At 42.4% G+C, this 23,452-nt stretch overlaps 2 protein-coding genes and 1 non-coding gene across 5 annotated transcripts in view; all 3 read left to right on the forward strand.

The window, feature by feature from the left end:
• Positions 1 to 1,059: 1,059 nt before the first annotated feature.
• On the forward strand, positions 1,060 to 7,497 carry LOC139032150 (pancreatic secretory granule membrane major glycoprotein GP2-like). The gene is made up of 6 exons (XM_070458442.1): positions 1,060 to 1,208; positions 1,877 to 2,122; positions 5,171 to 5,333; positions 5,616 to 5,727; positions 6,399 to 6,437; positions 7,117 to 7,497. Exons 1-6 carry the CDS (start codon positions 1,135 to 1,137, stop codon positions 7,167 to 7,169), a joined length of 687 nt encoding a protein of 228 aa, XP_070314543.1. The 5' UTR covers positions 1,060 to 1,134; the 3' UTR covers positions 7,170 to 7,497.
• Positions 7,498 to 10,215: 2,718 nt separating this feature from the next.
• Positions 10,216 to 23,452, forward strand: part of CEP85 (centrosomal protein 85) — a 36,898-nt gene continuing 23,661 nt past the window's right edge. The window contains exons 1-3 of one of the 3 annotated variants that reach the window (XM_070458966.1): positions 10,216 to 10,356; positions 15,789 to 15,864; positions 19,098 to 19,250. In XM_070458966.1, coding sequence (XP_070315067.1) covers positions 15,810 to 15,864; positions 19,098 to 19,250 — 208 coding nt within the window. In that variant the 5' untranslated portion in view covers positions 10,216 to 10,356; positions 15,789 to 15,809. Of the gene's footprint in view, positions 10,357 to 10,512; positions 10,611 to 15,788; positions 15,865 to 19,097; positions 19,251 to 23,452 lie in introns of those variants that run through there. The other 2 variants (XM_020909207.2, XM_020909209.2) reach the window with 2 other exon arrangements.
• Positions 16,380 to 16,486, forward strand: LOC139032278 (U6 spliceosomal RNA). The gene has a single exon (XR_011484813.1). It is a non-coding gene; the product is annotated as a U6 spliceosomal RNA (small nuclear RNA).

The following is a 23,452-nucleotide window of genomic DNA, read 5'->3' on the forward strand; positions in this document are numbered from 1 at the left end:
TCTGATTGAATGCAGCAGGAGGAAGGGTGCCCTGCTGGGTCAGCTTCCACCTAACACATGGGTAGACTTTAACGCCCCTTCAAAGAGGCTCTGGAGCTCTCCAGGCTCAGTTTGAAAACCAGAGTTTGTTCTAATGGTGGGGTAAGGTGGGTGATGTAGTTCCTCCAGTATCTAGTTCTGCCACCCACAGATGGGTTCTCTTGCCTAAGTCAATAGCACAGAGTTGACAGTTTCAACATGTAATAGATAAGTCCGTGGCTTTGCCCCTAGAATTCTGTGTTCTTTTTAAAACAAACTGCTTGATTTATAGCAGTAAAACAAATAATTTTGATTTTTTTTGAGAAATGCTGTGAAAAACAATGAAATATCAAAAAAATATCCGAATCTTGGGATAAGGACCAGGCATCAGCAATTTTAACAAGTCCTACAGTGATTCTTTTATTTTTTTCCAAGAGGTTCTAAAATGCATGTTGAAATTTGAGAACCACTGGCACAGAGGTTAAGAACATGGGCTCTGGGATCAGTGAAATGTTGAATTCTGGCTTTGTTAATTGCTTTGGGCAAATCTTTTAACTTTCTAATCCTCAGTTTACTCTTTTGGAAATTCCCTGGCAGTCTAGTTGTTAGAGCTCTGCGCTTTCACTGCTGAGGGCCTGGGTTCAATCCCTGGTTGGGGAACTAAGATCCTGCAGGTGCACTGTGCAGCCAAATAAATAAGCCTTAGTTTACCCTTCTGTAAAATGGGACTAATAATGGACCCCTCCTCACAGAGTTGCAGTCAGACCACAGTGCCTGGAATACAACCCATGCTCAGTAAACTTTAGCCATTACTCTTCCCCCCCCCCCCTATATTTTGGCTGCAGGATCTTCCACCAGGGATCAAACCCACATCTCCTGCAGGGGAAGTGCAGCATCTTAAACACTGGACTGCCAGAGAGGTCCAGGCTTTGGCCATTCCTCTTATTTAAATAAACAACTTGCAACAAATGACGATGGAAAGCAGAGATTCCCCAGGAGATTTGAGGGTAATGGCTGCCTCCCTGTTTTTTCCAGATCAACAAGAGCCATGCCCTTTATTCTCTGGAGGTGCAGCTTCTGAAATCTCACCCTGATGCTGCCAACAAAACTGATGTCATGATGCTCAGCCTCAGCTGCACATATGCTCTGGTGGTGAATGTCACTCACCCCAAACCAGTAGTCTCTTTCACGTGAGTTCCTTTTCATCAGCTGCCTCTCTGGCTGGGCCCTGCAGAGGCTCTCGAGTTCCCACTGCTACCTATAATTGATGCAAAAGGAGTCAACACCCTCCGGATGTTGGTCCCCCTGCCATGCCCACCCAGCAATCATAGGTACCTCTTAGACTGGGATTCAAAGTATTAGTGGAAGAAAAAGGTGCTTTCACGAAGTAATACATTATGGGTTGTTTATGTAAATTAATTACCTTGAGGTAGGATGGCTCAGATGTCCTCAAGGGCCCTGGGGTCTGAGGATCTATGACGTGGCCCCTCACTTTTTAGGAGGTCCAGGAGGAAGATTAGCAAACTTGCCCCTCCTCTCCCTTTCCGTGGGCTTCCCTGGCGGCTCAGACAATAAAGAATCTGCTTGCAATGCAGGAGACCCAGGTTTGATCCCTGGATTGGGAAGATCCCCTGGAGAAGGGCATGACTACCCACACCAGTATTCTTGCCTGGAGAATTCCATGGAGAGGGGAGCCTGGCAAATCAAAGAGTTGGAATGATTGAGCGACTAACACTTCTCTCCCCCTAGTTCTCTGTGGCTACCAGTGCTCAGTGAACTAGAATACAAGGCAGAGGGTGAATGATACCCCTTGCCTCTAGGGTTTTGTGGTGAGGGTCTTATTGCCATCCCTCTCCAGATATATCACCATCCATATTTCCGGCACTGGGGACACCATCGTCATCCTGGGCATCTACACAGACCCTCAGTGCTCATCTCCACTTGAGAACAGACCAGCTCCCCTTCACAAGCCTCTCTATGTGGTCCTCAGAGCGACAAGCAGAGACCCAAATAGATTTGCCCTGGTGGTCAATGAGGTCTTTGCCAGCACCAGCATCTCCAGGACTGGTGCTGTTAAGGCCACCCACTACTTTGTGAAGGGAAGGTAAGTACCTGTGGGGCCCTGGTAACCTCCTTTCACTGCTACTCTAGCTCTTGGACTGTAGCTTGAGCTGGGTGGTTTCATACCCATAAGCACAGGTCCTGTCACTTTTCTCTGTATTCCTGGTACATAAACAGGAGGAGAAAGTAAGTGCTGGGTGAATGTTTGTTGAAAAAATGCAAAGATTATTATCATTTCCATGTTTCAGATGAGTAAATTAAGGCAATGGGAAATGAAGGCCTCTACAAGATTACAGTCAATTAATGGCACTCATTCCGTGTCTTCTTTCCTCAAACAGTTACTGAGGGTTTACAGTCATAAAAGTAAAAAATGAAAACAAAGCTAACGTTTCAGGGTATGATACACTACATAATATATTTGACACTTGAACAGACACTGTTCAAATCACTTCGCATATATTAATTCACATAAGACTCACAACACACTGTATGAGATAGTTACATTTTCATTCCCATTTTATAGATGGAGAAACTTAGGCTCAGTTCACACAACTCATGAGTGGTAGCCCTTGATAAGTGGTGGTTCAAGTCCTTACCCTCAACAGCTCATGGTCAAGGGAAGGAGACATGTCTCCTGTCTCCTGGTTTTATTTCATTATTATTAACAATTCTTCACAGAGCACAGTGAATCATTCATCGCCTCATTTATTCCTGAAAAAACCCTATGAAGTATTATTTACCCCACTTTAAAAATAAGAGGATTAGAGGATTCAGAGTTTAATGACTAGACCAAGGACATAATGCTGATCTACTCATTCTTCCAGAGTCCTGATTCTGAAATACCACCAAATCCATTCTACCGTGCAATTCTTCCTTTGTCAGGAGGAAATAGAATGTGAAAGTGAATCATGTCTGACTTATTGTGACCCCATGGACTGTAGCCTGCCAGACTTCTCTGTCCTTGGAATTCTCCAGGCAAGAATACTGGAGTGGTTTGCCATGCCCTTCTGCAGGGGATCTTCCCCACTCGGGGATGGAACCCAGGTCTCCTGCATTACAGGCATATTCTTTACCATCTGAGCCACCAGGGAAGCTCCTTTGTTAGGAGAAAAGAGAACCTAGTGATTAAGGGTATGGGTGGCACTGCACTCAGATTGCTACCTGAAGAAACCTGGACCACCTACTTAGCTTTTCTGAGCTTCAGTTTCCTCATCTTTAAAAGAAAAAAAGGACAGAATTCCCAGTCCAGTGGTTAGGACTCGGCGGTTTCACTGCCATGGGGCTAGGTTCAATCCCAACCACTGAGATCCCACAAGCCACATGACACAGTCAAAGATAAAAGAAGTAGAAGAAAAGGACCATCAAGGAGGGAAACTAGAATGGATTTACTGATAGTAAGCTTGAGTCTTGGAATAAAGAAAGTGAAGTCGCTTAGTCGTGTCCAACTTTTGGGACCCCATGGACTGTAGCCCACCAGGCTCCTCCATCCATGGAATTTTCCAGGCAAGAGTACTGGAGTGGGTTGCCATTTCCGAGGGGATCTTCCTGACCCAGGGATCGAACCCAGGTCTCCCACATTGCAGGCAGACACTTTACCATCTGAGCCACCAGGGATAAAGACACAAGGATAAAAAATACTGAGCTTCCCAGGTGGCACTAGTGGTAAAGACCCTGCCTGCCAAGGCAGGAGACACAAGAGATGCAGTTTCGATCCCTGGGTCGGGAAGATCCCCTGGGTGTGGGCACGGCAACTCACTTCAGCATTCTTGCCCAGGAAATCCCATGGTCGGAGGAGCCTGGCAGGCTACAGTCCATAGTGTCACAAAGAGTCAGAAGCACCTGAGCAAGCAAGCAGGCTTGAGTCCTGGAATAAAGACCCCAGGGTATAAAAAGATTACATGGGCTTCAGAAAGTACAAGGGAGAGAGGTCATAGAGGTGATTGCCTAATGCCCATAGGAGGGGACAGGTAATTTAGTAGGAAGATAATTCGCTGTCCCTTAGGCTTTTACATTGGCTGTTTTCTCTTCCTGGAATCCTCAACGCCCTGATACCTATATGGAGAATTCTCATCCCCTTAGTTTTTACTTAAAGGACACCATTTCAATGAAGCCTACCCCATCCTTGCTATTTAAAATTGCAACTACCCTCCACTCATCCAGTCTAGATCCATATTTCTTTCTTCTATCTACTTATCACCTCCTATTATATACTATGTTACACGAGCTCATTTACTTTTTTTTTTTTATTAAGTCATTTCTTGTGTGTCTCCTCTTACTCACAAGAGAATAGGAGGTTTGGTCTGTTTCATTTACTCAGTTCCCTGAGGGAACTTTCTCCCAAGCACCAAGAAGAGAACCTATGCTCTGTAAGACTTTCTGCCCACGGACTCTGCACAGACTCTATTCCAATGTTATCAGTTATAGTGAAGGGGTTACATTTAGGTTATTGTCACCTCAAAAAAGTTACCATGACAACACCAAGGACAGTTCAGGCCACTACCTCCGAATCCCTTAGCTCATGATTTTTTGTGCCTATCAGTTTGCCACCAGTAGCTGAGGTTTCCTTTTTTTTAATGTGGAGCAGCTAATAAGTGCCCCCTGATAAACTATGTCCAGTGAAGAAGTGCACTTTACTGAAAGGGGAGGGCCTTAGAAAAACACACATAAAAATAAAAGGTCATCTTGCCTTAAGTTGCTACCACCACATCATCAAAATAATAATAGAAGTAAGAGAGGAAGGAGAAGAAAGGAAAAGACAGAGGGAGAGAAAAGACTTTGAAAAAAAAAGGAAGGAGGGAAAGAAAGAAAGAAAAAGGGGAGAGAGGGAAGGAGAGAGAGATGAAGGGAGGGAGAGGGACACAAGGAGGGAAGGGAAGAAAGGGAGGGAGAGGAAGAAAGAAGTAAAGAAAGAAAGAGGAGGGGGGCAAAAGTATTGTCTTCCTCCTACGACTGATGTGAGAATACAGTGAAATAATGCATGTGAATTTTCATCATGAGACCCAGCATGTACACCCACACTGGACAAGCCAAAAAGGGGAAATCAGTGTTTGCCTGGGCTCCTAACCATGGGGGACGCTGCCTCTCCTGACAGCTGCCCCGTCAGCAAGCGGCTGCTGGAGGGCCCGCGGGCCAACGGGGCCTCCCTGGAGGTGAAACTGGCCTTCAACCCTTTCCACCTCTTGCCCAGCGATGCACTCTACCTGCACAGCCGAGTGACCCTGTGTGACAAGCAGGCAGGACGCCCGTGTCCACCGGTGAGCGGGCAGCACTAGGTGCTCCATGGGCCACAGATGAGGGTGGTTAGCTGGGGAGCTGGACTCCCAGCAATTCCTCATCCCAAAGGTGGGACTAAGGAGGGGCCTGGAGGACGGTGGTGCTGGGGCCTGGCCTAGCCTGCCTGGGGTGAGGGGCCTGTAGATTGACCTAAAGGGCAGGATTTTGGTGAATTCACTGGGGCAACCTGGGCATCTCGGGCAAAGGCCCAACCAGGTGAGGGCGGACAGAGACTTCGCTACCCTTCTGCTTTGTCCCCACAGACCTGTAGACAGAACAGTCCGCCTAGGAGGAATCGAGCCTGGGAGATCTCAACCCGGGAGGGCCAGGAGAGCGGCACTGGCTGGCTGGTGTTCGGGCCCATTCGATTGAGTGGTAACTGGATCATTTGGGGGCCTCCTTGGCTCCTCCTCTAGATTTCCCCACTGACCTGTTCTGAGATGTCAACCCTTTACCTCTTCCTACCATCCTCTTCCCTCAATTCCAGTCTGTGTCCTCCTCGATTCCTTTGCTCTGGAGAGGTCTCCTCTCTCACCCCATCCTGGTTCCTTTTCTCACTCATTAAACTTTTCTCCTCCCATTCTCATCTTTCCTGCCCACCCCAGACCCATTTTTGCCCAGTATGTTTGTCCCTTGTGCCAGTCTGCTTTTGTAAACCCTCCTGCTAGTCTGAAACCATCTCTCCCTTCTCTCTGTTTGGTGACAACCTTCCAAAGCTCTGATCCTCACAGGAAAGCCTATCTTCTTAGTAAGTCCATTCTTTAGAGGCAGAAGGTTCATCATCACAACCTTCTGAGCCCATGCTTCGAGAAACGGTCCTTTTGCTTAATCAAATAATGCATGCTGCTGCTGCTAAGTGCTTCAGTTATGTCCGACTCTGTCGGACAGCCCACCAGGCTCCTCTGTTCCTAGGATTCTCCAGGCAAGAATACTGGAGTGGGTTGCCATTTCCTTCTCCACAAAGAATGCATAAATGACACTAAATAATCCCCAGAGTGGAGTGTTTAAGCCTAAAAAGTTTAAGCTTAATCTTTCTTCCTTTGCAGTTTCAGAGTCTAGTGCCTCCAGCAGCAGGAGTCTGGCAGGTTGGTACCCAGGGATTGCTGTGACAAAGTTATGATGGCTGCACCAGGGTCTGGGGGTGCACACTGGCTGGACTTGGATCTTATCTCTACTCAGTAGTATGTGACCTGGGAGAAGATATTTACCCTAAGTCTCAACTTTCTCAGCTATACATGGCAGAGTTGTCATTTTGGGACTGTTTGTAGTCATAACATTTTATCCCTTATCAGAACCTGAGGCTATCCAGAAATGATTTAGAGTAGGGGTTGAAATGTCAAGATACGAGGCCAGGAAGGTAGTAACAAGTGAGGAGGTTGAGTGGAATCCACACTGAATGGAGAGTTCATCTCTGTATCTCCATCCATCTCACCCCCAGCCCAACAGAGGAACTGCCACACAGTTGTTGTTCAGTCACTAAGTCATGTCCAACTCTTTGTAACCCCATAAACTGCAGCATGCCAGGCTTTCCTGTCTTTCCCTATTTCCTGGGGTTTGCTCAAACTCATGTCCATTGAGTCAGTGATGCTATCCAACTGTCTGAGTACTCAGGGCCACATAGTAAGCCCCAGGAAAGCTTTGTTGAAAGAATGCATGAATGACTTACTAAATAATCTCCAAAGTGGAGTGTTTAAGCCTAAAATGTTTCCCAGGCTCAAAAAGCCACCTATTCTGCTTTTAAAATCATTTCTTTCTTTCCTGCAGGATCCTGGATGGCCATCTTTCTTCTCACGGTGATAGGCTGGATGCTAGGATAAAATCCTATCCAGATACTCCCCCGAAACTCTAGTCCTTAGACTTTAGTTTAGTGGCCTGAGGCAAGGGTAGGGTGGAGGAAGATATAGGGGAAGGCAACTAGTTTGTCCTCTTGTTAGTGACCAAACAGGTTGGGGATGAAGATGGAATCCATGTGTGACTTATTAAACTGTCTAGTAAGGATTGTGACCACTGAGCCTTGGGCAGTGCTTCCTCATTTCACCTTCCCTTCCCATCTCTGGAACTCTTCCAAGGGTAGGTTTGTACTGCTCAATATGGTAAGGTGTAGGCAGAGATTATGGCCAATAAACAGCAGAGAACTTTCCTACTGTATCCAACTCCTTTTCTGTTATCAGACCACAAAATTCGACGTTTTATGAGGAATGGTGTGTGTGTGTGTGTGTGTGTGTGTGTGTGTGTGTGTGTACATACATGTGAGAAGTAACTTTGTTCTCTATGGGTCTCAGTTCCTCCATTTGTTGTTTTTTTTTTCCATTTATTTTTATTAGTTGGAGGCTAATTACTTTACATCATTACAGTAGTTTTTGTTATACATTGAAATGAATTAGCCATGGATTTACATGTATTCCCCATCCCAGTCCCCCCTCCCACCTCCCTCTCCACCCCATCCCTCTGGGTCTTCCCAGTGCACCAGGCCCGAGCACTAGTCTCATGTACCCAACCTGGGCTGGTTATCTGTTTCACCCTAGATAGTATACATGTTTCAATGCTGTTCTCTTGAAACATCCCACCCTTGCCTTCTCCCAGAGTCCACAAGTCTGTTCTATACATCTGAGTCTCTTTTTCTGTTTTGCATATAGGGTTATCGTTACCATCTTTCTAAAGTCCATATATATGTGTTAGTATACTGTAATGGTCTTTATCTTTCTGGCTTACTTCGCTCTGTATAATGGGCTCCAGTTTCACCCATCTCATTAGAACTGACTCAAATGAATTCTTTTTAATGGCTGAGTAATATTCCATGGTGTCCATTTGTAAAATGAAAGAATTTGACCAGATGGTCTTTGCTTCAACATGGGGACTCCATGACTCACATTCTAGGTAAGCTGCTGAGCTGTGGCCAACTGGTTCCAAGTCTCCTTTCTTCCGCAGAATGGGCAAGATCTATTCAATTTCAGAATTAGGATTTAATGTGTCAGTATAGGGCTTCCCTGGTAGCTCAACTGGTAAAGAATCTGCCCGCAATGCAGGAGACCCTGGTTTGATTCCTGGGTCAGGAAGATCGCCTGGAGAGGGGATAGGCTACCAACTCCAGTATTCATGGGCTTCCCTGGTGGCTCAGATGGTAAAGTATCTGCCTGCAATGTGGAAGACCTGGGTTGGGATGATCCCCTGGAGGAGGGCATGGCAATCCACTCCAGTATTCTTGCCTGAAGGATTCCATGGACAGAGGAGACTGGCGGGCTACAGTCCATGTGGTTGCAAAGAGTCAGACACGACTGAATGACTAAGCAGAGCACAGCAGGTATGAATATAATATTATTCTGATCATTATTTCCAGCCTCATTAACTCCCCTTTCCTAACAGAGGGTGGATAGAGGCAACAGTGTGCTACCATTTATTCATTCAAAAACAGGTTGGAATCTACTGGGGATTCAACAGCACACAAAACACAGGCTTTGACCCTACAGAGAGGATAGTTGAAGGCAGGAAGTACCACTGCCTGGTGTGAACCACAAAGCAGCACAGGCTTTAGAAGCTGACAGAGGTGGTACTTTCACAAAATCAAGAAGGCCCTATGCCTATTTTGTTTCATTTTTAAAATATTGCTTTTATTTGTATCTACAATCATTCCAGAAATTAATTTCTTGGGGAAATATATTGTTACAAGCAACTAAAAGTCTTTAACATTTCATTTGCAAAATCTTTTCTTATCATTTAATGATTTAACAGCTCCAGAAAAAAAATTAAGTCAAATGATCAATCCATATTATTTTTTCATGTACATAAAAATCACACACATTAAATCAGTACAATTAATTACATTTCATTGGGAATTCATATTCACTTTATGAATCTGGAGTAAACAGACCTTTTAAATAGCCCTGTTGACAAAGTCATTAACCCTTGCCTACATTTAAAATATATCCTAGGCAGGATTTCCCTCGTGGTCCAGTGGCTAAGACTGTGCTCCCAATGCAGGGGTCCATGTTTGATCCCTGATCAGGGAACTAGACTCCATGCTGCAACTTAAGATCCCACGTGCCGCAACTAAGTCGCCAAATAAAAGTATTTTAAAATAAGTAAAAAATATATATATCCTAGGGAATTCCTTGGCAGTCCAATGGCTAGGACTTGGGGCTTCCACTGCTGAGGGCACAGTTCAATCTGATCCTGCAAGCCACAGGCTGGGGCAAAAAAAGAAAGAAAATATCCTCAAGTATGAGGGGAAAATACCATTGACCATATTATGCTTAAATATCTCAAAAAGAAAACAGAATGAAACAAAATAAAGTTAAAAGGAAGCTATTGAACTTAAAACTGTTGAAAATTGTTAATATTCTCTCAACGCCAAAAGTCTTCATTAAAATATAAATGAGAGGGGAGCACGTTTGAGTAGGGAGGCAAGATTGATCCCATACCCTTCAATCTGACTCCTGGTCACAGACTGACCATGGCCTGTTATGTAACCGGATCAAGTCCTGACCCTGACAAGACAGTGACCCTGGCCACAACCTAACTCCTGGTCACAATGTGACCCCCTGTTTCAGGTGGGAGTACTCGATAGGTGGTGAGGAATGGGAGGAGGCTGGGATCCCGGAATGAGCTGCGCTGGCTGCCAGTTTCTCAATCTGCACAGGTCCAAGAAGGCCACTTCAGGGCCCGGTGAACAGCGCTCCGCCCAAAGGCGAGACCAGCCGAGGGGTTGAGGCGACGGCAGAGAGCGGCGACTGGTTCATGCGCAGAGAGATCCGTCCGTTCCCCGCGCCGAGGGCGGCGTGCGAGGGTGGGACACCCGCGCGGCCCTACTTCTGATTGGTCTCAGACGGGCAGAAAGGGGCGGGGCGGGGGCGGTGCGCGCGGCGCGCGGCCTGGCGGGCGTGTTAACGGCCGTTAGGCGAGCTGAGGGAGGCGAGCTGAGGGGCCCGAGTCGCCGTCCGTGGCCGACGTGGTCGCAGCGGTTGGTGGTCCTGAGTGAGGGGTTTTGCTGCCCGCTTTCAAACCCACGTAAGTCCTCCTCTCTCCCGGGCCTTCGTTGGACTGACAAACCCTGTGCCCTCCTTGGAGAGCCCCGGCAGAGCCTCAGGCACGGTCGACCTGCCTCCGTGGGGGGCCGTGGGAGAGTGAAGAGCATGCGCAGAGCCGCTGAGCTGCCCGCCTTGGGTCGCTCACGCCCCGGCTTTCTGAAATAACGCCCCCCCGCTTTCATCGCCTTGCTCTCTCCGTTCCTCATTCCACAGCAGTTGCGGGACCTCTGTGAGGTACAGTGCCGGTCCCCGTCGCCAGGGCACGGCGGGAGGGAAGTTCTTGCCCTCTCGGAGCGCGTAGCCCTGGGAGAGTAGACGTCAAGCGGGTGGTTGTGCAGGGTGGAGGAGTACGGAGCGCGGAACCCTAGGCACCAACAGGTCTGAGGGGGCGGAGAGCCCTCCCCGAGGAAGCGAATTTCGAGCCAAGATTTGGAGCATGAATAGAGAAGGAAGGTCGGAGGGACCGAGAGCACTCGTGAAGGCGCTGGGCTGGAGTTTCTGAGCAGGCACGGGTTCGCTCCCCCCTCCACAGCCTATTTAACAGTGTCTGGAGAAGATTTGGGTTCTCACAACTCTGGGATTGTTCCTGGCATCCGATGGGTAGGTGTCAGGGGTGCTGCTGAACAGCCTGCAGGACAGCCCTACATCAAAGACTTACCGACCGAGTGTCAGTAGTACCAAGATTGAGGATCCCTGCTATAGACAGGGAGGAGCTGGTTCTCTGGACGCACAGAAAGTGTGTTGAAGCTTATTTATTCAATGGAGGGTGTTCCGCACATTAAATGGGAGGATCAGAACCCTGTTTGTCCTCTGCACCAGTCTACTTCCACTGCATGGCACAGAGCCAGGCAAATAGGCACTCAGTATATTTTGGTTAATGAGTTGAATACTGTGTGCTAGGAAGGGAGGAGTGGTGATACAAGGACGATTAAGATAACCATGCTTCATTTCTTGCCCTTCGGCCTTGTATGTTTTATAATAATCTTATGGTGTGGTGTGTTTCAGGACTCCTTTGTAAAGGCAACATCTTGGCAAGGTTTTGGCTTCTCTTTAGATCTGGTTCGATGAATGATCAAGGCGATGGAAATAGTGTAATGGTGTGAGATTCTTAGTGTGTGTCAGCTGTCTGTGTATGCCTTCAAATCCTCTCCTGTCTTGACGTGGTTCTCAACAGCTGCCAAATGTGTTCCACACTAAGATTATAATTCTTCAAAGGAGAAATACAACAGTCAAAATCTAGTTCTTGGATAGCAACTTTGGAAATAGAGCTTGGGTGAAGTGAAGAAATTATATGAGCTGTAGTGAAGAAATTATATGAGTTGCCCCAGCCCCTAAGTGCTTTGGGACTTGCAGCTCTGGCTTTGTCTGAGGTGGAAACTCCAACTTGTGGTGCCTTAGTAACTACCTCATAGGTTTGACGTGAGTATTAAACATAAGACATGATACTATAGAATCTTTAGCACAGTGCTTGATGTGTAGTAAGGACTGGCTTACCTCAGAGATACTGTGGGTAGGGTTCCAGACCACTGGAATAAATCGAGTCACAAATTTTTTTGGTTTCTCAGTACATATATGTTATGTTTACACTTTACTGTAGTCCATTAAGTATGCAATAGCATTATGTCTTTTAAAAATGTACATGCCTTAATTAAAAAATATTTTATTGCTTAAAAAAAAGCTAACTATCATTGAACCCTCAGTGATTCGTAATCTATTTGCCAGTTTGGCAGTAGAGGATTCTGCCTTGATGTTAATGGCTGATGACTGAATGAGGTGATGGTTGCTGAATGTTGGGGTGTCTGTTGCAATTTCTTAAAATAAGACAACAGTGACGTTTACTGCATTGATTGACTTTTCCTTTCACAAACTATTTTTCTATAACATGCAAAGCTGTTTAATGGTATTTTCCCCATGGTGGAACTTCTTTCAAAACCAATCAGTCCTCTCAAAGTCCTCCCTGCTGCTGCTCTGTCAACTAAGTTTATGTAATATTCTAAATCCTTTGTTGTCATTTCGACAGTCTTGGCAGCATCTTCACTGGAAGTAGTTCCATCTCAAGAAACCACTTTCCTCATCCATAAAAAGCATCTCTTCATCTTTTAAAGTTTTATCATGAGATTGCAGTAATTCAGTCACATCTTCAGGCTCCACTTCTAATTTTAGTCCTCTTGCTAGTTCTACCACTCCTGCAATTACAGTAGTAACATCAAAAATCACTAATCACAGATCACTATAATGGATGTAATAATGATGAAAAAGCTTGGAATATTGCAAGAATCACCAAAATATGACACAGACACAAAGTGAGCAAATGCTGCAGGAAAAAATGGCATCCATAGACTTGCTCGACACCAGGGTTGCCACAGATCTTTACTTTGTTAAAAAAAATAGAATCTGTGAAGCTCAGTAAAGTGAAGTGCAGTTAAAAAAAGATGTATGCTTGTACTTAATACATGTTAAATTTGTTGAATGAATTGTTCTGTAGTTTAAACAGCTTTGAAAGTAGAAATCATCAGTGTTGGGTTCTTTTCTTCTGTCTGCCTGCATTCATTTCTACCTCTCTTGGCTGTATAATTGGCTATTTGTAATACTTCTTATCTGTTCATTTCTCTCACTTTTATCTCAAGAAGTCTGTCTCTTTCAATGTCTCTAAAAATTTCCACCAGTAGCCCATCTACTTGTAAACTTAAGTAGGAAGAAGTTAAGAATTTCTTATTCTGTACTTTATTACTCCTTATGTGAGTTTTTAAAATTGAGATGTAATTCACATATCATAAAATTCAGTTTTATGTGTGTACAATTGAGAGGTTTTAGTGTATTCACAAGCTTGCGCAGCCATCATCACTATCTAGTTTCAACATTTTGTTCAGGCTAGTCAGAAACTCCCTGCCCTCCTCTTAGTCCCTAGCAACCACTCATCTATTGTCTTTATGGATTTGCCAGTTCTGTACACTTTATATAAATGGATTCATACAATATATGGCCTTTTGTACTTGTCTTTCTTTACTTAGTATATTATTTCCAGTGTTCATCCATGTTGTAGCATGTATCAGTACTTCATTCCTTTTTTGCTGCCTAATAATATTCCATTGTATGAATATAACACATTTTATTTGAAAAAGAAAGTGAAAGTCACTCAGTTGTGTCCATCTCCTTGCAACCCCATGGACTATATAGTCCATGGGATTCTCCAGGCCAGAATACTGGAGTGAGTAGCCTTTCCCTTCTCCAGAGGATCTTCCTGACCTAGGAATTGAGCCGGGGTCTCCTGCATTGCAGACCAGTTCTTTATGAACTGAGCTGTGAGGGAAGGCCACGTTTTATTTATCCATCAGTCAGCTAATGGACATTTCTTTCTACTTTTTGGCCACTTTATAATGCTGCTATGAAGATTAATGTATAGGGTTTTGTGTTGACATATGTTTGAAGCTACTGAGTCATAGGGTAAATCCATGTTTAACTGAGAGTTCTTTTGTCATCCCATTTTTCAACTCCTCTGAATTTGGAAAGGTTTCAGAATTTAATGGACCAACCTTTTTATATTTTAAAGAAGGGGATGAAAATGAGTTTTGATATTGACTGGTATCACTAGTAGATAGATCATCCTTCTGTGTCACCGTGAAACACTGAATCAGATAGTGGCCATAAATGGAAACTGTTTAGCTGCACAAAATTTCTCTTACCCAGTATGTGGAGACCTGGGATTTCAGGGGATCCTACAATTTCTGTTGTAGATGCAGTGAATTAGGATTTGTTGTTGTTACTAAGAAAAAACTGCAGAGGTCAGTAAAGCACATTAGGGAAAAAGTACCATATAGCCTTTTTTTTCCCTCCGAAGTTAAATTGCACCTCTAAGAATTGTGTTCTGTGGATAGGGTTTGTCCCAGACTCTGAAAGTGAAAGTCACTGTCATGTCCGACTTTTTGCGACCCCATGGACTATACAGTCCATGGAATTCTCCAGGCCAGAATACTGGAGTAGGTAGCCTTGCCCTTCTGCAGGGTACCTTCCCAACCTGGGAATCGAACCCAGGTCTCCTGCATTGTAGGCAGATTCTTTAACAGCTGAGCCACAAGGGAAGCCCAAGAATACTAGAGTGGGCAGCCTATCCGTTCTCCTGGGGATCTTCCTGACCCAGAAATATAACCGTGGTCTCCTGCATTGCAGGTGGATTCTTCACCAACTGAACTATCAGGGAAGCCCCATGGGCTCTTATAAATTCAAAGTTTCTAAATTCATAATTTATCTCCCAGGAATTGTACTCTTTCACTTTTTATTAACATAAACTCTTAATATGCCAAGTATAATAAAAGCATTTATTAAGCACTTAATATGTGTCAGACACCATTGTAAGTTAATCCTAAATGAGAACAAATTAGGTCATTTTTATTCTCATTTTTATAGGAAGGAGCTGAGGCACAAAGATATTAAGAAATTTGCCCAAGGTTACACAGCTCGTACATTGTTCATTTGTTGTTCAGTTGCGTCCAACTCATTGCGACCCCATGGACTATAGCATGCCAGGCTTCCCTGTCCTTGACTGTCTCCTGGAGCCTGCTCAAACCCATATCCGTTTAGTTTGTCTTGCCATCCAGCTATCTCATCCTCTGTTGTCCCCTTCTCCTCCTGTCCTTAATCTTTCCCAGATCAGGGTCTATTCCAATGAGTTGGCTCATGTCCAGCTTCAAACCTGAACTGTCTGATTGAGAGTCAGTGCTCTGAGCCACTTCTCTTACTCTGTGCTGCCTCTCAAGTACTATACATATATTTGCTATTATTAGTTACAGCTAATTAAAGCTTTTTTTTATACAACTCAATCAGACTTATCCTGAATTCTTAGATCCTACCTTTAGAATAAATATATGTTTTATTTAAGTAATGGGGAAATGGGAAGAAAATTTCATGTTCCCAGCTGAGGATTAGAGTTCTGCTTTTGACCAAGAATTCTGTCCATCATTGTACATCATATGACTAACTTTCATTACTGGAGGAATTGGGGACTTCATTTTATGTTCATCAGGATTGAAGCTGTAATACTTTGCTCTTGTTTTCGTTAGTTTTTTTCCTACCTCACTCTTCCATCCCGTTCCAGTGGGTAAGAATATCTTTGGCAGCTTTTTAATTAAAATAATATTATTTTTAATTTTTGCAATAATCAGAAGGGTTTTAGACCTTATAGGATCAGTATTGGGAATCTCTGTTTGGTTCTAGGTTTTTTCTTCTTGCTTTGGGAGAAGTAGAGTGAAATATTGGGAGTTGTTTTGCCTTAAAAAAATATCCTTAGGAGTAAAACATGTGAAAATTCTTCTGCTTGAATACTTTGTGTGCATTTGGCAGTTTCAGCTGAATGAGAATGAATTACAGGGAATTAAAAGATAATGGAGAGATCTGACTGCTTCCTTCATTTTACAGCTGGCTCAAGTAACTGTGTTCATGGCCATGCAGGAGAAATACCCAAGTGAGAGGATCTCTCATGCCACCTCACCAGGTGAGTGGTCAAAGTTTTTTGGATTAAATTCTGACCATTGCTCTGTTAATTTATAACGGAAATTTCCTTAAAAGGAAATACTGAACAAACAAGCATTCACTGAAATGCTGGTACCAAAAGAACAAAAATGACATGGTGCTACATTGAATAGAAAAATAGATCTCTCTGAGAGAACAACTGTTTATCTCTGGTGCTACATGGCTTCCAACAAGACCACGTGATTGATTATTGGGGGGGGCATATAAAGGATTGGAACAAAATGACTTTGGAACATAGTTCCATTTGAAATCAGAAAAACACAGCATAAATTACTGTGGTCTATGTTGTCTTTGTAGTCCTGTGGGTGGGTCAGTCATCTGCTAGCCCACAAAGATTGGAATTCTTCTTGGATGCCAGCAGTCTCACTTATGTTGTCACTAGAGACTCAGAAATTTATCTCTAGAATGAATTTAAAGGATTTTGAAAGTTCAGTTGATATCCTAAGTTAATATGTTAAAAGTATGTATGTATATTTTGTGCTCGCTTCAGCAGCACATATACTAAAATTAGAACGATACAGAGAAGATTAGCATGGCCCCTGCGCAAGGATGACACACAGATTCGTGAAGCGTTCCATATTTTTTCTAAATAAAAAAGTATCTTAAAAAAAAGTATATATTTTTATATATGTATTAAAACATGTAAATATATATACACACTCAATAGACAACATTAAGTAAAGGGCTTCCCATGTGGGTCAGCTGGTGAATCAGCCTGCAATGTAGGAAATCTGGATTCAATACCAGAGTTGGGAAGATCCCCTGGAGAAGGGAAAGGCTACCCACTTCAGTATTCTTGCCTGGAAAATTCCATGGGCAGAGGAGCCTGGAAGGCTACAGTCATACACACTCAATAGGCAACATTTAATTAGATACGATATATTCAAATAGAAAGTACCATTTTAGAAAAATAACTTTTGCATTCTGGGACATTTATGAAGAAAGAATACATTTATGGAACTAATGATATGTTTTCTTTAACTTTAAAAATCTTATGGTGCCTTAGACATTTTGACAGGTATGTTATTTTCTTCTAGGCATATGGCCTTGCATGTAGTAAGCACTTTGAAAAAATTCAAGAGTCATTCAGCAAATATTTATTGAACATCTGCTATGCACTGTCTTAGGACTAAATGTACAGTTTCTTAGGAAAGCTATGTATAGTGCAAGTTTTGGAATGCAGCAGTTACTGTCAGCTCACTGTCTTTCTGTGCTTTGTTCTCTGCGGTCTCTTGTTTGATTGATCATCACCCCCATGGGGTTACATGACTGAGCATGGGTGCATGAGGGTGGAGGGAGATGGGTTGGTAGCAATAAACTGGTAGAACTAAAAAAAAAAAGAGAATTGGTATATTGAGTGGTTGACTAGAAAGATGGTAGAAATGAAGAAAAAGATTAGTAGTAGTAACAGGGAGTGGTTTCCAAGATGAGGCCCTCATGGATTTTCACTGTTTCAAAAAACATGACAAATTATACACTGACTGGAGAGAGAATGCCATATAGACTCACCAAGAAGTCAAATTTCTTTGCTTCTGGCTAGACTTTTGTTAATTTAGTATAGTAACACTGGCTGATCCTACGCTGATCAGAGGCTCTTAATTTTTGGCTGTGTTTTCTATTAAAGATTGTTACAGATTACTGTGTATATATAAATGTTTTCAAATCAGACAGTCCCCTGAGACCCAAAAAATAAAAGGAGTTCTTGGGGAAAGTGAGAATGTCTTCAGTAGAAAGTTAACATAAGGGTAGTGAAAAAAGATGCAAAAGTAGGTTGGTTCAGAAGGTGGGAGAAGCACTAAATTCAAATATCATTTGCTTCCCACTTGATCATAGAGTGTGTAGAAACATATTTTACACACTCAGATTCTGACACTTTAAATGGATAAGTTGCTGCCATTACCTGTTTGTTAACATGGATCATCTCATATAAAGTTTAGAAAAATTACAGTGATTTTTAAAAAATAATTTGAATTTAACTCTTTGCTAATATGTTCATAAATAAAGTATTTATTGAACAATTCCTATCTACCAGCCCTCAAACAGCAAGCTGACAAAGTCAGATAAATTTCATCAGTCTTGTTTCATCTTACCTGGTCAGAAATTTTAGTAGTTCCTCTGCATTGCCCCCCAGAAACCTTCAGATTAACTTGTAAGACTTGCCTTGATCTGGATTCACCCTGCCCAGAAGGATACCCTGATTCATTCCCAAGTGGTGATTTTCAAAGGACACTGGATTGCATGTTACCCTGTGGAGCATTTGGAAACATATGGGGGTATTTTCAGCTTTCTCAATGATAGTAGGATGGAATGAGGTCTGTTACTGGCATTTAGGGGATGGGGAAGGACTAGGGATGCTTAACCATCCTGTAGTAGGTAGACTATACATTGAAGAATTGTCAGACCCAGAATGCCAAGAGAACCTGTTGAGAAACCCTGTGAGAGGAAAAAATGTGGGTATTGGAATCAGAATAGCACGGGTTCAAATCTCAGCTGTATCCTCTGTAAAACAAGGGTTATAATACTTTTCATTAGGTAGATGAGACCATGTCTGTAAAGTGCCATGGCTTCTAGATTTCAAAGAATGGAGCTGCTGTTAATTATTACTGTCTCAGTACTCCTGGATCCTTGGTAGGTCTTTTTTTGTGTCTTTGAACATTGTTATCTCTTATGCTATTTCCATTTAGATTTAACTAATTCAGGGCCTTCCCTGATGGTTCAGTGGTTGAGAATCTGCCTTGCAATGCAGGGAACATGAGTTCGATCCCTAGTTTGGGAACTAAGTTTCCACATGCCTTGGGGCAACTGAACCTGTGTGCCACAACTGCTGAGCCCAAGTGCCTAGAGCCTGTGCTCTGAGACAAGAGAACCCACTGCAAGGAGAATTCCTGGCACCACAACTGGAGAGTAGCCCCTACTTGCCACAACTAGAGAAAGCCCACCCACAGCAATGAAGAGTCCCTATGCCACAACAGGGACCCAGTGCAGCCATGAATGAATGGATGAATGCCTAATTTTAAAAAACACCATTAAAAAAAAATAAAATTAACTAATTCAGAGTAGTTGAAATAGGCACAGGAGGAAGAAAGGGGTGAAGAATGGCTGTTCTCTCACAGGTTTAAGTGATTTTTTTAAAAAAGTTTTGTGGAATTAAACGAGCTGATTCACACTAACAGTGGGAAATGCTGGTTCTTTCAGGTTCCAGCATGATTCAGAAGGGCAGTTCCCTGGGGACTGAATGGCAGACCCCCGTTATCTCAGAGGCCTTTCGGAGCCGCTTCAGTCGTTGTTCAAGTGTAGCCGACAGTGGGGACACAGCCATTGGCACATCATGCTCAGACATCGCAGAGGGTAAGTTTGAATTAATGATTTGATTACGAAAATATGTTGTCATTTTCAGATTGTATTTCAGGTGTATTTTCATTTCCAGAATATTCATAAGTCAGTTTACTCAGAGTCTGCTCGATTCTTCCTATGCTATGCTCGTCACAACTGGTCCCTTCCTCTCAACTTCTGCTGTTTGTCCTGCCTGAACAACTTCCTAATAGGTTTCTTGGCATGAGGTCTTTCCCTCTCCTGCCAGATTAATCTTCTTAAAATCCTGATTTCATAGTTTCCCTTTCCTGCAAATCCTCAACTGTTTCTGTTACTTGGAGGATAAAGGTCAGAGTCTTCAATTCTGTGATCTGTCCCTATCCTGTTAAAACTTTTTTTTTTTAATTTTGTTTATTTATTTTTGGCTGTGCTGGGTCTTCATTGCTGCATGGACTTTTCTCTAGTTGCGATGCACGGGCTTCTCATTGCAGTATCTTCCCTTGTTGGAGAGCATGGGCCCTAGGGTGTGCCAGCTTCAGTAGTTGGGGCATGTGGGCTCAGTAGTTGCGGCTCCAGGGCTCTAGAGCACATGCTCAGTAGTTGTGGGGACATGGGCTTAGTTTCTCAGTGGCATGTGGAATCTTCCTGGACCAGGGATTCAATCCTTGTCTCCTGCATTGGCAGGTGGATTCTTTACCACTGAGCCACCAGGGAAGCCCCAGACATATTTCTTACTGTCCTCAGGTATATTGTCTTAACTATGCTATGAAAGCACAGAACTTTTTTTTTTTTTTTTGGATACCTGAGCTCTTTCCTTCTTTAATCTGGACCCATTTTTGCTATTCTCATCTTCTCTTGCCCCTCCCAGCTATGTTGATCTTATTTTTCATGATTTAGTGAAGTGTCTTGACCAAACTTTTCACATCCCTTTCTCCCATTACTGATCTTCCTTTTTGCAATCTTATACTTTATTTTTTCTGCCACTTGTTTTTGCACTTAAGTAATAGCTGTTAGGCTGCTTTGTAAATAATATATCCCAATAAAAAATTAAAAAGAAAAAACGGCAAAAAGCTGTAAGGTTGTACTTCACAAGAGTTTTTTTTTTTCTTTTCATTTAGATGGTGGGTTCCTAGGAAGACAGAAAAGCTAGTGATAATAATTAACTACTGTTTATCAAATACTTTATGATGAATACTGTTTTTTTCATTAATACCATTAAGAACTCTATGCATTTTTTTTTTTAAGCGCTTGGTCTTAGTTGCGGCACTTGAGATTTTTAGTTGTGACATATGAGATCTAGTTCCCTGACCCGAGAACAAACCCTAGCCCCCTGCAATGGGAGCATGGAGTCTTAATCACTGAATCAACAGGGAAGTCCCAAGAGATATTTTATTTCCAATCTACAAATGAGAAAGCTGAATTTCAAAGTGATTAAATGAGCTGATTAAAGTCACAAAACTAATTACTTTGTTACTTTCTCAGATGTTACACCCACTTGGATGGCTATAACCAAAAAGATAATAATAAGTGTTGGTGGGAATGTAGAGAAACTGGAGCCTGTACATTGCTGGTGGGAATGTAAAATGTTTCAGCTGCTTTGGAAAGCTGTTTGGCAGTTCCTTAAAAGGTTAAACATAAAGTTGCATCATGGCTCAGCAAATCTACTCCTGGGTGTATATACTCAAGAGAAGATGAAAATATACATCCGCACAACAACTTGTATACAAATGTTCATAGCAGCGTTGGTTAATAATAATAACCAAAAAATGGAAACAACCCAATGTCTATCAGTTAACAAATAGATGAATAAAATGTTGTATATCCATATTATAGAATACTATGGAGCAATAAAAAGAAATGAAGTATGAATACACCCCACAAACTGGATGAACTTTAAAATATCCGTGCTGAGTAAAAAAAGCCAGACACCAAAGACCACATATTATATGATTGTATTTGTATGAAGTGTCCAAAATAGGCCAATTTATATAGAGACAGAAAGGAGATTTAGTGGTTGCCTGAGGCCATGAAGTTAGAGTAAATGCAGCATGACCTCCAGAGGATGATGAGAATACTCTAAACTTGATTGTAGTGATGGTCACATAATTCTGTGAACATACTAAAAAGCCATTGAATTGTGTGTTTCAAGTGGGTGAAAATTGTGTGGTATGTGAACTATATCTCAGTAAAGCTGTTTTTTAAAAAAAAAAAAGTGGGAAAAAAATCTTCTATTTTGAAGAATAAAATACTAGTACTGACTCCTGGGCACCTGGCGTTTGATTTGATAGCTGTGTATATGGGCATAGTGTCAGTAAATGTTGAGTAAATGGAATAGTAGATTTTAATAGACAGGACTTGAAAAACCACTTAATCTGGTTCTTTTTTGCTAATGAGTAACACAAATTCCACACAGGGTTAAGTAACTTGCCTAATGTCACACAGCTAATTATCAGATTCAGGTCTCCCACTTGTAGTATTCTTTCCATCACTTGTGTAATGAAAATAGAGATTTTAAAAATCAAACAATTGTCTAGATTTTTCCCCCTGTTAAACTGACTGGCTGTATTTCATCCAGTCAAATTGTTACATAGATTGTGTGTAACTCTGCATGCTTTTTATGTCATTGGGGAAATATATATTTATATTTCCTTCCTAGTGCATTTTTATTTTTAGTTTTTTTGTCTGAGTGTGTGGCTTATTACCACAACTGATCTCAGTTACCCGAACAGAGATCAACCTGGGTCCCCAGAGGTGAAAGCTCAGGGTCTTACTGGACCACCAGGGAATTGCCAGTCATGTGTTCTTTTTTAAATTATAGTAGTCTTGACATGGTGGCCAAAGCCATTGGTCTAGAAGTTTCTTTTAAAAGGATCTAAGGTTTTTTTTCTGCCATGTTATATACTGTGGTCTTAATTTTATTTTTTGCTCATTTTGTTCATGACTGTATCGTGGTTTATTTGGAGCCCAGTTGACAAGAACATTTGTGACTGGTATAAAATATAGTTCATTAGGTGTTCTTTTTTTCTATTAAAAATTTTTTTTATTTTATGGTGGAGTGCAGCTGATTTACAATGTGTTAATTTCAAGTGTACGGCAAAGTAATTCGGTTATATATACACATATATCTATTCTTTTTCATATTCATTTCCCATTTAGATTATTATAAAATGTTGAGTAGAGATCCCTGTGCTATACAGTAGGTCCTTGTTGATTACAATAGTATGTTAACCCCCAAATCCTAATTTTTCCTTCCCCTTCACCTTTCTCATTTGGTAACCATAAATTCATTCTCTAAGTCTATGAGTCTATTTTCTGTTTGTATCTTTTTTTTAGATTCCACACATAAGTGATACCAATGATATGATATTTGTCTTTGTCTGACTCAGTATGATAATCTCTAGGTCCATTCATGTTACTGCAAATGGCATTATTTCATTTTTCTTTCTTTTCTTTTTTATGGTTAAGTAATACTCCATTGAATATACATACCATATCTTTAGGTTCATTTGCTGATGGACATTTAGGGTTTTTTGTTTTGTTTTGCTTTTCCTGGTCGTGTTGTGCAACTTGTGGGATCTTAGTTCCCCAACCCAAGATTGAACCCAGCCTCGGCAGTGAAAGCTTGGAGTCCTAACCATTGAACTGCCAGGGAATTCCCCATTTAGGTTTGTGATTCTACCGTTCACTAAGGTGTTTTACCTTGAAGATTCTCAAGGGACAGGATGGAGATAGATACCTGAGAGATCAGAAGTCTTTCAGTTTTTTGACAAAGACTGAAATCATCACTGGCTTATTTCAGACTACCGTACTTCATAAGCCTCTAAGGGATATAGGCAGACGTGATCAAAATTTAGCAATAGCTAAGTCTACCTCTTACTAAGAAAGGACGGTTGCTAGAAAGAATGAATTGCTTTTCGTGGGGGGTGGGAGTTGAGGGGAAGGGAGCATGTTTGAGGAAAGGAGAGATTTAGAGATATATCCTTGAAGTGGCAAAAACCCAATGATTTGGTGAATTGTAAACTTTTCTAAATAATCACATAGTTCAGTTCAGTTGCTCAGTCGTGTCGGGCTCTCTGCAACCCCAAAAACCACAGCACGCCAGGCCTCCCTGTCCATCACCAACTCCCGGAGTTCACCCAAACTCATGTCCGTTGAGTCAATGATGCCATCCAACCCTCTCATCCTCTGTCATCCCCTTCTGCTCCTTTCCTCGGTCTTTCCCAGCATCAGGGTCTTTT

The sequence above is a fragment of the Odocoileus virginianus genome, chromosome 30 (assembly GCF_023699985.2).
Source record: "Odocoileus virginianus isolate 20LAN1187 ecotype Illinois chromosome 30, Ovbor_1.2, whole genome shotgun sequence".
Lineage (NCBI taxonomy): Eukaryota > Metazoa > Chordata > Mammalia > Artiodactyla > Cervidae > Odocoileus > Odocoileus virginianus.